The sequence below is a fragment of the Saccostrea echinata genome, unplaced genomic scaffold (genome assembly GCF_033153115.1).
Source record: "Saccostrea echinata isolate AGI-Se365-2 ecotype Australia unplaced genomic scaffold, CSIRO_AGI_Sech_v1 ptg000006l, whole genome shotgun sequence".
In the NCBI taxonomy this organism is placed as follows: domain Eukaryota; kingdom Metazoa; phylum Mollusca; class Bivalvia; order Ostreida; family Ostreidae; genus Saccostrea; species Saccostrea echinata.
Window position 1 is genome coordinate 1,534,056 of NW_026889755.1, and position 20,056 is coordinate 1,554,111.

At 32.6% G+C, this 20,056-nt stretch overlaps 1 protein-coding gene across 1 annotated transcript in view; it reads left to right on the forward strand.

Annotated features, from left to right (window-relative positions):
• Window positions 1-20,056, forward strand: part of LOC133180136 (uncharacterized) — a 69,463-nt gene that overhangs the window by 42,379 nt on the left and 7,028 nt on the right. The window contains exons 31-33 of the mRNA XM_061314711.1: window positions 1,263-1,411; window positions 1,630-1,765; window positions 2,285-2,351. Coding sequence (XP_061170695.1) covers window positions 1,263-1,411; window positions 1,630-1,765; window positions 2,285-2,351 — 352 coding nt within the window. The remainder of the gene's footprint in view (window positions 1-1,262; window positions 1,412-1,629; window positions 1,766-2,284; window positions 2,352-20,056) is intronic.

Sequence of the window (20,056 nt, forward strand, 5' to 3'; positions counted from 1 at the left end):
TAATAAATGAGGATCAAAATTCTATGATAGTAATATTCAAGAAATTGCTTTTCAAAAGACCCTCCCATTAAGATCAACAGGGTCATAGTCATATTATATTGAACGTATGCAAGCATCCACATGTAACACTGATATCATGATCTTTGGGGTTAGGATGAGGCCACACTTCATGAGGCAATGTTTTATTAAGTAATTTTTGATATCATTCTACACAAGATGAACAGAAACAGATAAGTCGATTTTATATGAAAGCATCACTATATAGTTTAAAACCATGTTTGAAAAGTGTATGGGCCATGGGACAAGGTTTGGGCAGTAAAAAAGCATAGGAATTGCAAAGGAATTTTTAAATTAAATTATTTTTCAGAAAGTATAGCAGGATCACTTTCTGTCATATTTACAGGCAATTATCATTCTTTTTTGGCGAAGACGCATTTGGTATGTAGATCATGACCCCAAGGGCTATAGGAAAACACAATTATGGATCAGATTTAATTATTATAACGTACAGGAGAAAAATCTGAATAATTTTTTTCACAAAAGCACCAGATATAATTATAAGTAGTAATACGTGTATACAAGCACGGCAATAAAATATGCAAGAAGAAAAGTTGAATAGAGTCCACTTTGTATGGGTGATACCACAATAAAGTGATTATGTAGGGATAAATTTGTTTTTAAAATTCTTTTCAGAAGACAGAGAGGCTTCAATTATTTATTCAATATTTGAGCATTTCCAAGTATGTCGCTACATTTTGTTCTTGTCGCTCCTGGCAATGGCACATATAGTAGACAAAGGTTAAGCATGGTTATATATACCTCCCCCCCCCCCCCACACACACACAAAAACAGTAAAAAGAACATATCTTCAAGAAAGTAGGGTTACAATTATTTACATTTATATGATGTTGATATGATGCATCTCCATGTATTGAAGATCAATATTCGTTCAAAGCAATACTTCAGGGACTGGACTGGGACACAATATGTAAAAGATGATAACTAAATTTCAGTCCAACATTTGTAAAATTGACATTAAGCCTTATTTTACCTTAATCAAAAGTGTACGGAGAGCTTACATCTAATCTGGAAAAGTAAGAGGTTTTCATTTATGTACTTGCTTTTTTGTTAAGAAGTGAAAGTTGACATAGGTGAGCATTGAGGACGCCGAATGTCCTATTCAAACATAAATACACCTGTATTGGCATTAATCATAATTCATGTACATGTATATTTATTAAAAACGCATTTATTTAATTCAGGGATTTAATGACACAAGGATAACTGTACTAGAATGTAAGACATGGAAAGAAGGTAAAAAGACAGTGAACAAAAGAGCTCTTCTGGATGTTGTTAAAGAAGCAAAATCCGAAAAAATCAATTATAAGGGAAAACTTCTCATTTTGTCCAGGTAATGTAAAACAGTAGCATGTACGCAGGATTTAAAGCAGTTCGCTGCTTATGTATCGCTTAAAATATGTGACAGGCTCTTTTTTTGGGAAATATCAATTAAAAAAAAAATAAGCTAAATAGTTGCATACAAAAATATGTCACCATGAAATCTTATAAAGTTTTTTTTTTTCACAAAAAGTAACCAGTATTTTTAATTTTATAATTATATCTTGATAGTGATGGTGCCACACGTTGTGGAGCATTCTGTGTGGTCTATAACGCTCTGGAACAACTCTCTATGGACCAGGAAGTGGACATCTTCACCATCACACGACAACTTCAGATTCGTAGACAGGAGTTTGTGTCCACTTTGGTCTGTGTATCTGAAATTCTGTTCTTCTGAATTATAAATGGTTTCAGAAATTATGCAGTCAATTTTGGCCCGTGTATAAAATGATCATCACAGTGAATTTTTACTAATTTTGACATGCTGTGAATTCCTAAATAAACATAAGGAATTTATTATTGCGTTATTTCGCGAGAAGCACCAATTCCAAAATAAAATATCTATGTTATAGTTTTATATTACTGAAATACATGTTAAAACTCTTCATTAATAGTCCATATCCGGATTTATATTGATTTTTTTGAATTGGAATTCTTAAGTTATTTCGCGATATTAAGTATAAGATATCTATAGTCCGTGTCTTTTTCTTACAAGCAAGATAATGACTGACATCTGTCTGGATTTATTTGAACTTGAGCTACATTGAATAAATTAAATGTACATGTATTTCACTTTCTATAACCTTCACTAGCAATTTCGTTATCATATATATTGCTTGCCAATATTAAATGCTGAATGGATCCGTTCTTTATTTGTGTGTTTCAGGATGAATACCAGCTTTGTTGTGATGCTGTTGCAGAATACATTCAAAACGACTGTGTCTACGCAAACTGTTAGCCTAAACAAGGAAATCTCAACAGACACTAAATGTTGTTTATGTTTTGTTTTGTTTTGTTTTGTTTTTTTGAGTTGAATGAATTGCGCTATTAAACAATTATTTGTCATCACTTTTATAATCCTTGGATTTCACATTATTGAAATAATAATGACCATGATTAAATTATAAATCTTATTATTTTTAATTCAATAATTAGCAATGTGTTAGTAATAGTTCTAGTGCATATTGTAAATGTTATTTTATAATGGCTAGCTGGCTACTACTTTAATTAAATGCTTTGCAATAAAGAATAGATTGATTTTTGCAGTATAAACATTTTTATTTATTTGAAAGGTATTCCTGTTTTCCTTACTTAATTGCAAGTTAGAGGTTTTATGCGTAGAAACACACTTTTCACTGAATTTGAAATTGACTGTAAAATGAAAGCTATAGCGACTATTCTTAATGTGGGATCTATATCAAGTATTTATAACAGAACACTATCTTCTCTGTTATGTTTTTCTTACAATACAGGGTTTTATTGTACTTTTTTTTTTTACATGAAATAAGAATTTGATGAATTTTCCGACCTGTACTTAAAATTATCTTGTCGATTTTTCTAGATCTATAAGCAATGACAATGGAGTGTTCCATAAATAAAATAAAATTACTTCCAAAACAAAACACGAATATTTTTGTCTATATCTTATAAAACTAAAATCTTCGGATATTAAGGGCATATTCTATAAAAAATTAAAAAATCAAAAAATCAAAAAAAAAAAAATCCGAATGCATGGATTGGTATATATTTTTGGACTATTCTGATTGTAAATGATGCATATATCATATCTGTCGCATTTTAAGAAATTGTAGAGCTTTTATGATGTTCAAATTTCTTCCTTTTACGAGTGTTGATCCAAAAGTAACACCTCAAACTGCTATAAAATGTTTAATAATCGAATGTTATCAACGAACTTTATACCAATACCTCTATTTTGTCTTATGTCTTAAAATTTCATTCAGATATGTGCAGTATTTTCTAAAATATTAAACCGTTCACGGTAGCTCAGTCGGTAGAGCGCTCCCTCCGTGATCGGGAGGTCGTGAGTTCGAATCTCGGCCGCAACAGACCTAAGTCGATAAAAAATAGGTAGCAACTGTTCCTTTGCCATGCGCTCGGCACTTGAAGTGAAAGTTGCGGGTCCTTCGGATGAGACCTTAAAAACCAAGGCCCCGTGTCAAGGCAGGCGTTGGCACGATAAAGATCCCTCACTGCTCAATGGCCCTGAGTGCCGAGTAAAGGTCAAAATTTGAAGCCCTTCACCGGTATATGGTGACGTCTCTATATGAGTGAAAAATTCTCGAATGGGACGTAAAACAACATACAATCAATCAATCAATCTAAAATATTAAGAGCCCTCTATACACTGCACACCAAAGAGATTCATTTTTTTATGGCAATAATCTGCCGTTTGATCTAGAATAAAACAAATTGAAATGTACCATCAAGCATTCATAACACTTTAAAAGGACAAAAACAAAATAGATTGAAGACTTTATTTGCAGCTATTTTGCTTACTTCAGTAAACAACAGTGACTTCTGTTCATCGGTACTTCATTGTCTTTGAACATTTTTTTTTTTCTGGGGGAAAATGCACCCTATGTTGTAAATGCTCAATATTTACCTCTTTACAAACGGTAAATTTCTCAATGTTCAAAAAATCTTTTCCTTTAGTGCATAGAGGGGTCCTTAGTATACATGTAAGCACAATGTTGGATATCGTCTATCGTCGCAAGAATTATATACCGATGTCATTATGACGTTTCTCTTCGGCACTCATTTTCAGTTCATCCACACTAAGTTCTAAGCAAAAATGAATGAATTTAGAAATAACATTAAAATTCAAATAATTCTAATACAACAACTCAAAACAAGACGTATTATAGCGAAATGGCAGTTAAATTATCAAAAGAATCACGTCAAAGGTTTCATAAGATATGCGGATGAACTGAATATACATGTAAGTGCCGAAAAGAAACGTCAGAACGATGTCGGTAAAATTCGATTGACAAAACATAACGTTTATTTATCGTAATATTTAAAAAAAAGTATTTTATATAGCTGTGGACCTTACGACTAAGATAAACATTTTCCAATTCTACAAAAAGTATCTAGGATAGTAAGTCACCAAAATTCTTATATTTCTACTACATGGCAATATATTGTGAATAGTGTTTTAGAAAAAAAAAATTAAATAAAATAAATAACAGAGTTGTAAAATTTTTATCTTAGTCGGAAGATTTTTTGTGAAGAAGGCCACTGAATTATAAGGTTCACTCACCAATTCCTCCATTACGTGCTGGGACGAGAGTAGAGAATAGAGATTATCAAAGTTTAGTCTGTATGATTAAGTAATCGCACACCAGATGGCTAGCTGGTGAGAAAATAAACCAGTGCAAAGGTGGGTAGGATGTATGTTTGTAGATCACGTTGCAAAATGGATGAAATGTGAATATATTCCTTCTCAGACAGTGGAAGTTACTACTAAAGCAGCCATTATCAATCTTTTTCTCACGATAAGAGACATATTAACAAAAAGATATGTTAATTTGTCAAATATATACGGACAAAAGGCAAAGAAATACAACTTCAAAATTCTTAAGTTTAGATTATCCTCAATAAATTTGTCGAGATTAGGCCGTAATTTATCGAGTCAGCCTTTCTTTAAGATGTTCAACAGGCTAGGTTACAAAATTTTATAATAACTACTGGACTTCATGGAAACAGACAAGCAAAGTACGATTGAATACCGCACTGTCTTTGACGTTTTTCCTGCAACATTCATGGCCAGCCATTCGTGAATGAGTATATGGTATTGTTAGACAGCGGTATGAGGAAGTTGTGTTATAAGGAAAATGGTTTACAAAAAAAGTAAGAATCAAATCAAAGTTATTCTAGATAGTGCCAAATGACACAGTTTACAAAAAAGTAAGAATCAAATCAAAGTTATTCTAGATAGTGCCAAATGACACACCGTATCTAAGTGAATGTTCCTGACTTCCTGTCATATATTGACCATATGTAATTATGGATTCCTTCGCAAAAATAATTATCATATTACTGACATTGTCATCGGGAATTATGAAAACATTTGGTTATGGTAAGTACGTAGCTGCAGAACGTAATGGCTTTATATTTTAGTCTTTGACCACACCGCTACAGATCCCGTAATGCACATATTGTGCAATATTTTCTGCTCACTTTGGGGTGTATTTCGTCACTTTCCAGCATTGGTCATTGGTCAATCAACTACGTTTCATCCCCTAATTCTAGACATATCCTATAACCGATATGTATATTTTATGTATCTTCTAACCCTTTCTAGTCGTCTCTGCAGACCAATAAACTCGCTTGTTGCGAATTTAAAAAAAAAAAAAAAAAAAAAAAAAACAAGAATAAATAAGATTAAGCAAACAAGCTTTTAGCCTTGTGTCTTACTGATTATCAGTGAAACTAATTTAAAAGTTACATTGAAAATACAATATGTTTTGGGAAGTAGTGCAAACGTTATATATTTAAAGAATCATGAAATTACAAAAATCTCCCTGTTTTCTGGAACTTTGTACGTTAATTCGTAGATTAAATGGTGCGTTGTTGCAGAAAAAAAATACAACCCGCCTAAACGGCTTTTGTTACTATATATATATATAGAGAGAGAGAGAGAGAGAGAGAGAGAGAGAGAGAGAGAGCATGCTTTTAATCACTGTACAAAGTCAGAGAAAGCCATCTTATTGTTAATTTTATTATCTTTTTTTTTAAATCACTATGGTATAATTATAATTGTGCTGTTTGTCTGTAAACTTTTCACATTTGGCATAATCCTGTTATTAGCATCGCGATGCTAATAATTATTAACGGTTTTTTTTACGTAACGTCAGAAGCGTTAAAAGTTGTTAAATATCAATATTTCATGATTTTAAATGGTTGAAAATAAAATTTAGATAAAAATAAATAATAAATTTGTAATCGCGATACTAATAACAGGAGTATATATAGAGAGACCAGACACATTTACATACTTGTAAACTTATTAGCATCGCGATGCCAATAACAGGAGTATATATATATAGAGACGAGACACATTTATATACCTCCAAACTTATTAGCATCGCGATGCTAATAACAGGAGTATATATAGAGAGATGACGTTTCCAGATATCAAGATTATAAGCTCCACAAGGGGAAGTATTCCCGGGAAAAGGGTTTCTTTGGGGGATTTCATCAGCAAAAAATTGGGCTTGAAGTTTTGGGGGGTATCACTCTAAAAATGGCACATCTAACTAAATTGAAATTCCCAAAACTAATTAGCATATCGATGCTAATAACAGGAGTATATATAGAGACCAGACACATTTACATACCTGTAAACTTATTAGTATCGCGATGCCAATTACAGGAGTATATATAGAAAGAATGTTTACATTCAATACCATATGATCCAGGGGAACATGCTTAGAAATAGGATAGGACATAGAATTGGAAGTAAAAGAAATTAATAAAGGTTTAACAAATCTCAGAGCATATCGAGGTTTGAGGTCAAGTCTATAAATTGTAAATATGATCTTCGAAAAATTAATAGATTTATGTGATAATTCTTATTGTGGTCCTAGAGGCCAGATATTTTTAACAATTCATATTAATAATCTACAGTTCTTACGATGAAAAATATGTAAGAATCGTCCCGAGATCTTTTTCTAAGTTAAATAATGATTTGCAAATTCTCTGGTAACTTTCTTTTAATATTTCAAGTCCCATTTGCTTCTACACTGCACGGGGACGCTTTCGTAATCATTCGACTTATTCCATAGAAAAAATATATCAAAATTGTGTCCCAAATGTTTTTTGTTAAAGTTTAACGTCTAATTGTCACCCTTTTCACTCTCTGAACTCGAGATTTTAGCATAATCTTGCCAACATTTAAATTGATTTTTTATAAATACGATCAAATGCAATCCTTTGTACGGCCGAGAACATTTAAAAGATTCCTTTTTTATTTTCATACATGTATATACAACTATTATCCATTATGATGTATATACAACTATTATCCATTATGACCCCATACTGACCCTGGAAGCTATATATGAAAGAATGCTTTGAAACTACACTGTTTAAAATGCTTTAATTTATGCCCCTACGTGTAGTAAGTCTAGACCAGTGGGTCATATATTTCAATACAATTTACACTAACGGTGATGTTTTCATTCATTAGTTTCTTTCTCTGGTCCAGTGGATCTAAACTAATTATTATGCATGTTATACTAACTTGTGCATATATTCCCAACCCCAAGCTTTTCGGCCTTTACGGTAGCAGATCGCATAATATCTGTTCAACTTCAGACCGATTCAATCGATGTATATAATTTATTTCTGATTTTAATACTGGATGCCTGGTAAGATGTACATTGATCTTGTAATTCATTTACTTGTTAAATATTTGTAACGATCTACTGGTAGTCGTAATAATCTCATAATAATCCTTACTTTTCGTTAATGTTTAAATGTATTTACGTTTTATGTTTGTCTATGTTTATTATTTTGTATGAGTGTTGTGAGTGTGTTTTTCTATTTTCTAGGGGGGGGGGGGGTGTTGTTGTATCCATGATGAAATTATAAGACCAAACCAGTTTTGTTTTAATTACACAAAAACAAGACCGTGACCCCGCAACACGTGTTTGACTGCGTGCTCCTTGTCGTGATCGGAAAATAATGGCCTAAAAATTAGTATGAAAAACGTCAGTCAACATTTGACACAATGATAAATTGTATTTGCTGACAAGGTCATTGTATCGACCATAGAACCTCGCAGGTGAGTTAAGGCAAGGTTAGGCATTTCTATGCAAATAAACTAATCAAAACGCCTAAGGACTATATCTATCATATAGAGAAAGTTAAAACTTATTGTCTAATACATACTTGGTACCCACGACATGAGATAGCCAGTACGCATTATGACGTCATATTATGACGTCATTGTTCTTTACTACACAAGATTATAATGGACATCAACAAAAATGCTCTATTTTATTTAACTGAAACAAAGTAAATTTAGAAGCAAAATATTCCAACGTTTGCTGATATTGCTGCACAAACATCAACAGCTCAGTTGTATAATTTATATTTGTAAAGTTTTAAGTTGAATCAGGGTAAAAATGTACAGTCCGGTATAAGTTTCCTCAAATTCCGATCAAATGAGAAAATGCCTAGGATTTGTGCAGCAATTTTATTAATCTACAGAATATTCTTCTTAGCATTATACAATTTTTATGTAAAAATAAGTAGGGTAATCCCTTGCGCCGAAGCTGTTTTGTTGATGTGTTATATTATCACCAGTAGGTAAGATCAATGACGTCATAATATGACGTCATAATATGTACTGGCTATAACATATCGTGGGTACTAAGTATGCATAAGAAAATAAATCAAAACATTCTTTGAATAATAAATATACCTCTTGCACGTTTTTATTAGCTCATTTGCATAGAAACGCCTATACCTAGCCTTAACTCACATGCGCTATGAAATGATGACTTTAAACGAGACTGCTGATATTCATGTTTCATCAACTTGTTTGTCAATAATTTACCTCGTTTTAGAAATTGCACATACGTAGAGCATGCTCTTGCGTATCGAATCAACTGAGAGATATAAACCCTATCCAGGTCTTGAAGGTATATTGCTGCATAAGTAAGGGAAGTTGTTAGATTATCATTAACGTCTTTTTCAAGTAAAATATCAAAATATGTTTGTTTGTACGTTGTTTAACGTCCCTCTCCAGAAATTTTAACTCTTATGGAGACGCCACCACTTGCCGGTGGAGAGCTGCAAATTTTGTCCTATACTCGGCACTTACGGCCATTGAGCAGTGAGGGATCTTTTTCGTGCCACACCTACTGCGACAAGGGACCTCGGTTTATACGGTCTCATCCGAAGGACCGGTATCAAAATATGAAACAGATGTGTCAGACTTTGTGGTATCTTTTAACTCAAGCTCACCGGGACATATCGTATCGGTATAAGAATGGAAATAACCACTGTTAATTGACGATGCTTCATCGATATATCTAAATGTCGAGTTAAAGGCCACAGCAAGTGTTTTCTTCTTTTCAGGTATAAGATTTTGGAAAAATTCTGCTTCATATGAATACAAAAAAAGGTCTGCTAATAACGGGGCGCAATTGGTACCCATGGAAATTCCAATAGATTGTTGGAAGACCTGGTCTCCAAAAACCACATAGATATTGTCAATCAGAAACTCAAGCATCTTTTAAATGTCAACTTCTGAGTACTTGTGTGTACAATCAGAATGTTTTAACAAAATAATTTTGCAAATGACCAATGACAAGGTAAGTAAATTTAAGAGTTCCATTTTTTTTAAAGCATCTGTCAATGATATCAAACAGCCTGGACTTTAATTTATTGTGGGGAATGGTTGTATAAAGTTGAAAAGTCGTAATTTTTTAAGCTGTTGATTTTGGTAAAATCTTATGATTTCAAATTTTCCAAAAGTTCCTTGGAATTTTTAAGTATCCACATCTGAATTACCCCACTTAAATTGCTGCACAGTACTCTTGAAGTTTTTCTTTCACTACTCTTAATATCTTTATAATATTAATGGTTTTGTTTGTATGTTGTTTTATGGTCCCTCTCGAGAATTTTCACGCCACCACTTGCCGGTGGAGAGCTCCAAATTTTGTCTTATGCTCGGCGCTTACGGCGATTGAGCAGTGAAGGGTCTTTTTCGTGCCAACACCTATTGCGACACGGAACCTCGGATTATACGGTCTCATCCGAAGGACCGGTCTTCACGTCCCACAGTGGGATTCGAACCCACGATGTTGGGATCAACTCCTTACCTCGCGACTCTAGAGCAAACACTCTAACCACTGCGCCTCGCGGGCGACAAGAGGCTTGGTTGAACATTTACTGGAACCGCTATGTATCTTTGTTTGTAAGGATTTTTATGAAGTTTTGGAATCCAATATAGATATGGTAATTCAAATTCATTTTGGTTGTTTGCAATATTAACAAGCATTCTAAGAGTATTGCATTAGCAATACTAGTCCCCTACCGGCAAGTGTAATCTGGGTCCCGTTAAGAATTGAAAATGTTATAATTCCATCCAAAAATCAATGAAGTGGAACGAAATGCAAACTTCATCTATAACTAACCAAGGTAAAGTCATATACCAAAAATCAGCTCAATATCTGAAAGCTTTTGGAGGAAAATTGCGGAAATCCCTTTATAATTGAAAAGGCAATAATTCCGTCAAAAATCAATGAAGCGGAACGAAATTCAAACTTGATCTGTAACTCATCAAGGTACACTCACATACTAAAAATCAGCTCAATATCTGCAAGCGTTTAGGAAAAAAGTGCGGAAAACCAAGTGGGACAGACAGACAGAGGGACAGACAGAGGGACAGACAGACAGACGGACGGACAGACTCAGAGAAAACATATAGTCCCCTCCGGTTTCACCGGTAGGGGACTAAAAATATTCAAAACTGACATATGATTTTGAAGAATGTCTTCCTTAGAAAGGGAACTGAGAGTATAATTCGGATTACCACTTGTAGAATTAAATCAAAGTTCCTCTAAAATACATTTAATACAAGAATTCTGAGAGTATTGCATTAGCAATAATAGTCCCCTACCGGCAAGTGTAATCTGGTTCCCGTTAAGAATTGAAAATGCCACAATTCCGTCAAAAATCAATGAAGCAGGACGAAATGCAAACTTGATCTTTAACTAATCAAGGTAAAGTCACATACCAAAAATCAGCTCAATATCTGAAAGCGTTTAGAAGAAAGTTGCGGAAAACCCCTTAAAATTGAAAAGGCCGTAATTACGTCAAAAATCAATGAAGCGAAACGAAATGCAAACTTGATCTGTAACTCATCAAGAAACACTCACATACCAAAAATCAGCTCAATATCTGCAAGCGTTTAGGAAAAAAGTGCGGAAAACCAAGTGGGACAGACTGACAGACAGACAGAGGGACAGACAGACAGACAGAGGGACAGACAGACAGACAGCTAGACAGACGGACATACAGACAGACAGACGGACGGACAGACGCAGAGGAAACCTATAGTCCCCTCCGGTTTCACCGGTAGGGGACTAATAATGAGCCTTACAAACAAAAACAATGTTGTTACCTGCTTTGTCAGCAGGGACCAGTACGTACTGATCATGTAATCTATCTAATTCTTTTTTCACTTCTGGATTATTGAATACAGAAGGATAGATGGTTTTCATATAGCCCCTCAATCTTTTAATGCGCGATTTTAACATACATCTGATACATTTAATCCATTCTGATAAAGTGTCAAGGTCTTTTTTTTTTTCATGTCTGACCCATCGCCTGGCGTAATCCTCTACAGAATCCATAATATTTATGAAATTCCGACGCCAGTTGACGGATCGGGGTTCCCTATATTTATGACCTTTTAAAATTAGTGATCTAATGCCCTCATTATTAACTATATTTACGTCACCAGTAATAACGTGTCCAGCAGGACTATAGTTATAGGGTGAAGAAGAACATGAATACGATGGAGGATTATGTTTCAGATATTCGATATCCAGGCCCTGTAAAATTTCCTTGTAGTTAAAAAGTTTGGAAGCAATAGTCGATGTATATTTGTAGAAAATACAAGGTGTAGTCTTTAACTTGAAATATGGTGGAATACAACTTGAATCTTCACTACCCGAGAATGCTTCCATATCAATGAGTTTAATCATGGTTATGCTGTTCTTGAAAAGAAAATTTTTAAAGAAATTTTCTATATTTCTATGTAATACATAAATGGCCCATTCTGACCTCATCTTATCCCTGGGGTCATAAATTAATCAAACTTGAATCTATACTACCTGAGGATGCTTCCATATAAATATGACTAAACAGGGCTTTGCTGTTATCGAGAATAAGATTTTAAAAATATTTTCCTATATATTCATTTATAAAAATTTGGTGGCTAATTATTGCCCCATCTTATCGCCAGGGGTAATGATTTGAACAAACTTAAATCTACATTACCTGAGATGCTTCCATATAAATATGATTAATCATGGATTTGCTCTTCTTGAGAGGGAGGCTTTTTCGCGAGCCAATTGCAATAGACTAATGAAATCAATTTCCTATATATTTCTGTGTAAAAGTTTGATTGCTCATTTGGCCCCACCTTATTCCTGAGGTCATGCAATGAAGCTTTCATACAAGTTTCATCTTCTATAGCACTGTGGTTCTTGAGGAGAAGATATTTAAAAGATGTTATTAAATTTTCACCAATTTTTAATTTTTCCCCTTGAAAAAAGGGTGTGGCCAAACTTGAATCCCCTTTACCCAGGGAAATTTTGAAACAAGATTGTTTGAAATTGGTTCAGCGGTTCTTGAGTGAGAAGAAGTCGAAAATGTTAATAGTTTACAGACGGATAGACAGCTAAACAGACTACGGACAAAACGAGATCAGAAAAGCTTTCAACTTAGGTGAGCTAATCAACATTGTAAAATATTATGCTTCAAGAAAACGCATTGACGGCTTATATCACATGTTCAAATATTATTGTTAACCTTGAAAGACATTATTTAATGGCGTAACTGTTTTATAAATAGATTTTGAACCTACCCCTCCTTTCCAACTAGTAAAATCCTAATTTTCAAGATTGTACATGTTGTGATTTTTATTGATATAAAATGTGATGGAGAAAATGTATCTAAAATGTGTGGAAGTTATTTGTGCCGACAAAATAACTCCTTATGCACTTTTCATATGCAACCTCACTGTTAGGCGACCTCCACTTAGGAGAGGCATATTTTATATCCAGGATGCAGAAAATTACCCAAGTCATGAAAAGTTTAAGCTCTTATATTTTTGAATGAAGCTGGGATGATAGATAAGGAGTAAATATACGAAGTTTTGATAAATTCCTGTCCATATGCTATGCAAAAAAAACAAAAAAAAAATTATATATCCTTATGTTCACTTATGTGTGGCAAATGTAAAGCATTTGAAGTATTTGTTTTGTAAATAAAATACTAAGTAAACCGATAATAAAAGTTTATACTTACTACCGTTACATTTAATTGGTTGCAAACTTGATATTGAGCAGTTAACATTTTGTGCTGATTTAAAACCCTCTTTCGTTGTAAAGTTTTTGTTAAATCATAAACGAATTAATCTTCTCAATTATTTTCAACAGCTCTTTATCAAGTAGTTGGTACTTTATTTTTATTATAAGATACCTGTTTTTGCCTTGTTTATGTTTTATAATGTTTACAGGATTTTTTAAAAGATTAATCACAGTATCTAATCCTCATTGTTATCATATTATCAGAAGCAAAGAAGGAACTATATTGCATGAATGGTAATTATTAGTAACCCGAAAGCTATTGGATAAAGCAAGAGTGTTTTGTTTAACCGAAATCAAATATAGGACATTTAACAAAACAGGTCTCTTAAAACATCAGTAATGCAATTCTGAACAATTTTGTATGGTTAAATTAATGATAAAAACATGTAAAGAATGGTATTAAGCAGCACAGTTATCGAATCAGCTTGAAAAAAATATATACAGGTAGGCATAAATTGTAGGGAAAATCATAATATCAAATCATTTTCCTTTCTAGGACATTTACATTAAGCCAAACAGGTATCATTTCAGCTCAAGAAAAATATACATTTAGGCATAAATTGTACAACATTAAAATAACACATCATTTTTTTTCTAGGACATTGAAACACAGATTTTGAAAGCAGAATAATAGACAACTGATTCTCCCTGTTTACAAGGAGATAATCTTGAAGAGCATTTCTAAGTGCAAAACAGAAATGTTTATATGATCACTTTAATGTGTAGTATCTATATAACTACCTCAAGCAGAGAAAGCTCAAAACTCAAATAATGTTTCCTTTTAGAATAATTAATGTGTTTACCCTGAATTTGTTGTTTTGATTTATTGCAACTGGTGCTAAAATGCATTGGTCATCTGCCATTTACGGAGTAAATTATATAGAAACCCCATCGAACCTAAAAGCTCAAGCCTTGATTTTGAGAACATTATTTCTTAATCAGAAAAAAAAAAACTAAATATACTTTTTAAGAGCAATAACATTATTAATTAGAAATTCTTTCCTAAATACAGACATTAAATACTATAAAAGTCAACATATATTCAGAAATGACAACTGGAATGACTTTCCCGGATTCCTATTACTACTCACAAAAAATGATAAGCAAGAGATACAATGTCTTTCGTGAAAAATATGTCTAAGAATGCAAATATCTCATTTGTAGCGTTTTTTTATATCACTTACATGTACATGTAATAATATAGTTCGTGTGTAGAATGTACCATTAAAGTCATTCGAGTAAAGGTATAATTTCTGATATCATCAGACGTAAACAGGAAAATGTATTGCATATTTGGTATTTGAGTGACATGTGGAATATTTCTTGTATTATTGTACATACTTTTTACCAGCCAAATTCATTATTATAATAAAGGATTTTATTAAGTACGATATATAGTGTCAAACAAATTAAACTACGAAATGAATAGAGACACCGTATGCTACATTAGCTTTCATAAAAAAAAATATTAGCATTAAGTGATGTGAAAAAATGTATGTGACAAAATATCACGCGATTTTTGTCTACAATATAAAATAAACGCATAATTATACAATGAGTATAACAGACAACGGATTCTTGCTCATACAAAGTGGTACTCGTGAAGAGTATTCTAAGTGCATAACGAAAATGAATGAACACTGTAGAGTATATAGTACTTATGAATCTAAATATCAAAGCTGACAACTATTAAGCTGTGAAATGTTGTCTTTCATTGTGCTAATATTTATTTGTTCTCATCCTAATTTGGCAATTTAGAAAATAAAACAATTCTACAAATTAAACATTCTAAAGTTGTGAAACGTTTACATATTCGATTTAAAATATTAAAATTACGGAAACAAAGGTGACAGACTACAAACAAGAAATAAAAATAGAAATATCACGTCAAAAGCTTTACAACTTAAAATTAGTGCATTTAAAAAAATAGAGCACCACTTTATATAATACCGACATGAAACATGAAACATGTTTTTGTTTTTAATCGATTTTTCTCCAGAATTGTTAAGGATTTGTAACTTTGATATAAACACTACAAAATGTAAACACACTGTACGAAGAAATTTCACTTAAATACCACCTACAATAAGGATTATATGTTTAAATTATTTTTTGTTGTTTTTGAGGTATGAAGATACCAAAGAATTCATATACCCTACATGTAAAAATGATTTGGTCAGTTTACCTACATTTCTTCAACTACGAAATCAAATCTCCACAGACAATGACAGTGTATTAATTTAGGTAATTCGAGAGATATGTAAGACATTTTATTAAACATATATTCCAATGTGTTGAGATTCAAATTTTAAACTTGCATATTTTTTTTTTTTCAGAATGGCACAAATATAAACAATGCGTTCAAGCAAAAATAGGCTAAAAACAAATCGGAACTCCTTTCTGTATTAAAATATTTTACAATAATTAGCTATTTCTGATACACTTTTCCATACCATGTTTAGTAATGATTAATAATTAACTTCCTGGTCTATGGAAGTAGAATATTCATTGCTGAGTTTAAGAATTTTCATACATCTTTGGAAAATGAATCATCAGAGTAATTTTCTTCTGTGGATACTTTGTTTCTTATCAAGACTCATTCATATTTTGGGGTACGGTAAGTATGTTGTTTTATTTTTTTCCCACGTCTAAATAATACATAAAAGGTAGACAATAGATATTCAAGCAAAATGAAATTTACTAAGCATTAAGGGTGGAACACCTGTCTAACAGGTATGAGGGGTCTTTCGCTATGGAAGTCAAGAACGAACTTTTAAAATATCCATTTATAGATACTTTAAACAAGCCTTTCGTCTTTCTGACAATCTTTTACTGGTAAATGCTCTTAGACAAAAGCAGAGGTACAGGATTTAAATCAAATAAATAGTTATTTAATTAATCCCAACGATTAATTTTGTTTGAGATATTTTGATATTGATTTGCATACACACAGTCAGATTTAGATTATAACTAGTACTAGTATTGTGACACAGTCTAATTCCTCATTAAGTTTTAAGAAACGTTACAACTGGACCTTGGTCGAGATTCATTTCAAATAAGTTGAATTTCAATATATATCAATCTGCATTGAGTTACATGTAAAATGTAGATAGGTAGAAAAAAATGATTTTTTTAAATACATAATATTATATGACGAATTTTGAAATACATGTGCCTCTATTTTTTTTTTATAAAAAGTCTAACTTTTGATTTATTTATTTATTTATTTCTGACTCGTGTTAAGAAATTATTGAGACAATTTAGACTGGCCTTGCGAATAATTAGAAATTGATTTCAGAGACGTACGGACCTCATCAAAGCATTACAAATTCAACAGTGGAGATAACGAACAGTAATCAAACTCAAAGTCCCGCGGGTATGTTAAGGCTACACCCAGAAAATCCTACTTGCCTTTACAATATGACGTCATAGTAAGCTGTATGACGTGAACTTTAGAAATAATGATTTCTTAATATCTATCTTTAAAGTTTAATTTCAGGTCCAAGAAAAGAATGGAATCATTCAAAACATAATATAAGCTAAATCTTGTCGTTTTTGGGTGGTATAAATAGCTAGTTATTTAGCACGGGGGTTAAGAGCCATTCTCTGTAATGACTTGAACTTTTATATAGGAGCTGTGGCACGCATAGTCTCAGAATTTCTCTCTATGATAAAAGTCTTTGATACCGTTAACTCAAATCAGGCAAAAATTGGTTGCTACGTGTCATGGTTACCATAGCAACATGTCCTAAAGTTTGAAAAATGGCATTTTAAAACATCTTCAGAGTCCCACAGTTAACGTTTGCAGCAAAGCAAACAAGTGGCAATGACTGTTTCTGAAAATTGAAGGCCTGGTGTCTTAAATGCATGATAAACATGTTTGGTAAATCATCTGTAACATACGTTACTATGGAAACAAAGTATTCAAAAGTAATAATTTTGTTCATTTAATTTTGTAAAGTCATACACTTAAGAATAAAAACAATTATAAGTTGAAATGCAAGCAAACAATAGACAGGAGATCTATGTAACATATACCAAGGACGAAATATGATATTTCTTATAGGTTGGCAATGGTTGCCATGGTTTTAATACCACGAAGGGATTTTAAATTTACTCTCTTAGTGTTTTAATCTTATCCTATCTTTTTAAAAAGCATATTTCTATATAACTGATGATCAATTTTTAAAGGCCCTTGGTGTGACCCTAATTTTCACATTTCAAAAAATTCAATTTCAATTTTCTTTAAATAGTGCGTTACTATGGAAATAAGGCGAAAAAACATGCATAAAAATCTGAAAAATACTCTGTTTCCTTGGATACGTACCGTTGTATGTAGATTCCCAAAACTTTAATGATTGATATATGTGAACAACTAACCTGACTTTCAATTTTGACTATCACCCAATCTCTAACTGGATGCAAAAAGCTGGCACAAAGGGTCTAATATTAACAAAAAATTAACAAAATCGAACATTTTCTCTTCTTGGTAACCATAGCAACAGTGTTGTATTTTTCAACAACCTTTATCAATATATGATATTCAACTTTAGTTCTACGAGATAAGTACTATTCAAGGTGATTCAAATGATATTTTTCTTGATTAAAAGGTTGGTAAATTCCTAAAGCAGCAAAAAAATATCACTTTAAACAACTAGTACGTTGTTTCCATGGTAACACTGCAAAGTAACAATTAATCTCAATTTTTTTTATGTTGTCGTTGTTGCAAGGTCCTAAGGATGCATATGTGCCAGTCATGAATTTTATTGTTTTCCCTCACGATAGTAGCATTAACCCAATCATAGCAACAGATTTTGCATGGTAACACTGTGTTACCATGGCAACCATGAAAGTTATTTTTAGAATAATATTGCCAATACCTAATTACATGAGGTCAAATATTTTTCATTGTTTTTCTTACGTTGTTGATTGAGTTTGATCATGTAACATCTATCATTTGTGGCTATAGAGCGTTTTTCAGCATTTTTCAGCATCTAAAATGTATTCCAAATGTACCCATGGTTACCACTTACTTAGAGATAAATTCTAAATAGTTTCATTATAGCATAAGTGGCAACAAGGTGTCAAGTTTTTGGGAGAATGGTTTGTTTGTTTTTCTTAGTCTTTATTAAGGCTTAATAAAGATTTAAAGTGGCTGAAAATCTAAATTTTTTCAACTTTTCTGGCTGTTACCATGGCAACCAAGACACATAGCAACGAAATTTTATTTAGGTCTTTCCACCTTTCTGTGGAAAGACCTATTGAAATGCTTATGTTTATTATTATTATTATTATTTTTCCGTTACCGCCTTTTGAACCGAAAGACTTTTCGAAGAACTCTATAGTTCATGATACTCGACATCAAAAGTTGTTTCGAAAAACTACCCAACGAGTATGACCTATGACCCCTTTCGGAGTTCTTGCCCTTTGAACGAAAAACCTTGTTATCGCTACTCCTTCGAAATCATAAACCGCAGAGGTTCGAAACCATTACCAATGTTTTTGACTACTTGAGAGGACTTTTCAATCTTTTCATTGCGAAATGATTTGTCGAGCCCTTTAATAAGTTATCGCCTCTGAGATTTTTTGGTGTTTACGAATAATGAAAAATTTTCTTAACGATAAGTCGTAAAGAAATAGGACCAACTGCATAAGATTCTTTGACCTTAAACCTTGAAGTTAAGGTCAAGGTCAAAGGTCAAGGTCATTCAAAATATAAGAAAATTAGCTCTTTTTATAGCTCTTTTGTCTTTCAACATATACTACATATCTTTGCATCTTTCATTTGTCCTTCTAAAACTATTTTAAAGATTTCATTCTTGTCCCCCAAGCTTGACCCATTCAAAAGTTGTCACCCCTTTCGCAATAAAACCTTGTTATCGCTACTCCTCTGAAACCGTAAAGCGTAGAGATTCCAAACCCTCATCAGTGTCTTCGACTCATTTAGTACACTCTTCAATCTATACAGTGCGAAAGGGTTCTTCGGCCCCTTCTATGAGTTACTGTCCCTGAAAGTTTTTGCTGCTTACATTTAATGAACTTTTTTTCAAAGGGTCTATCCTAGAGACATGGAACCAACTGCATGGGCATGTTTGACCTTTGACCTTGAAATGAAGGTCAAGGTCAAAGGTCAAGGTCATTGAAAACTATATAAATTGTTGATATCAGCTATTTATCTAAATGACCTTGAACTTTGACCTTGAACGTTGACCTTTAACCTTTGACCTTGACACTGACTCAAAGGTAAAACAAAAAATCAGAACATGCATCTAGATTCATGTACATTTCAGTGTTGAACTCAGTTTAAAGCAAAGTTCTTTTTTTCTTTTTTCTTTTTTTTTTAATGACCTTGACCTTTGACCTTTGACCTAAAGGTCACAATCAAGATTAAGTTCGTGGAGTTTGCTGCAACTGTTACTTTAAAATATGTTAGGAATAAATAAATAAATAATTCACCCCCCCCCCTTTAAAAAAAAATCAATAGCAACGTAGAAAATGTCTCTAAAACTCATACAACACCTCGG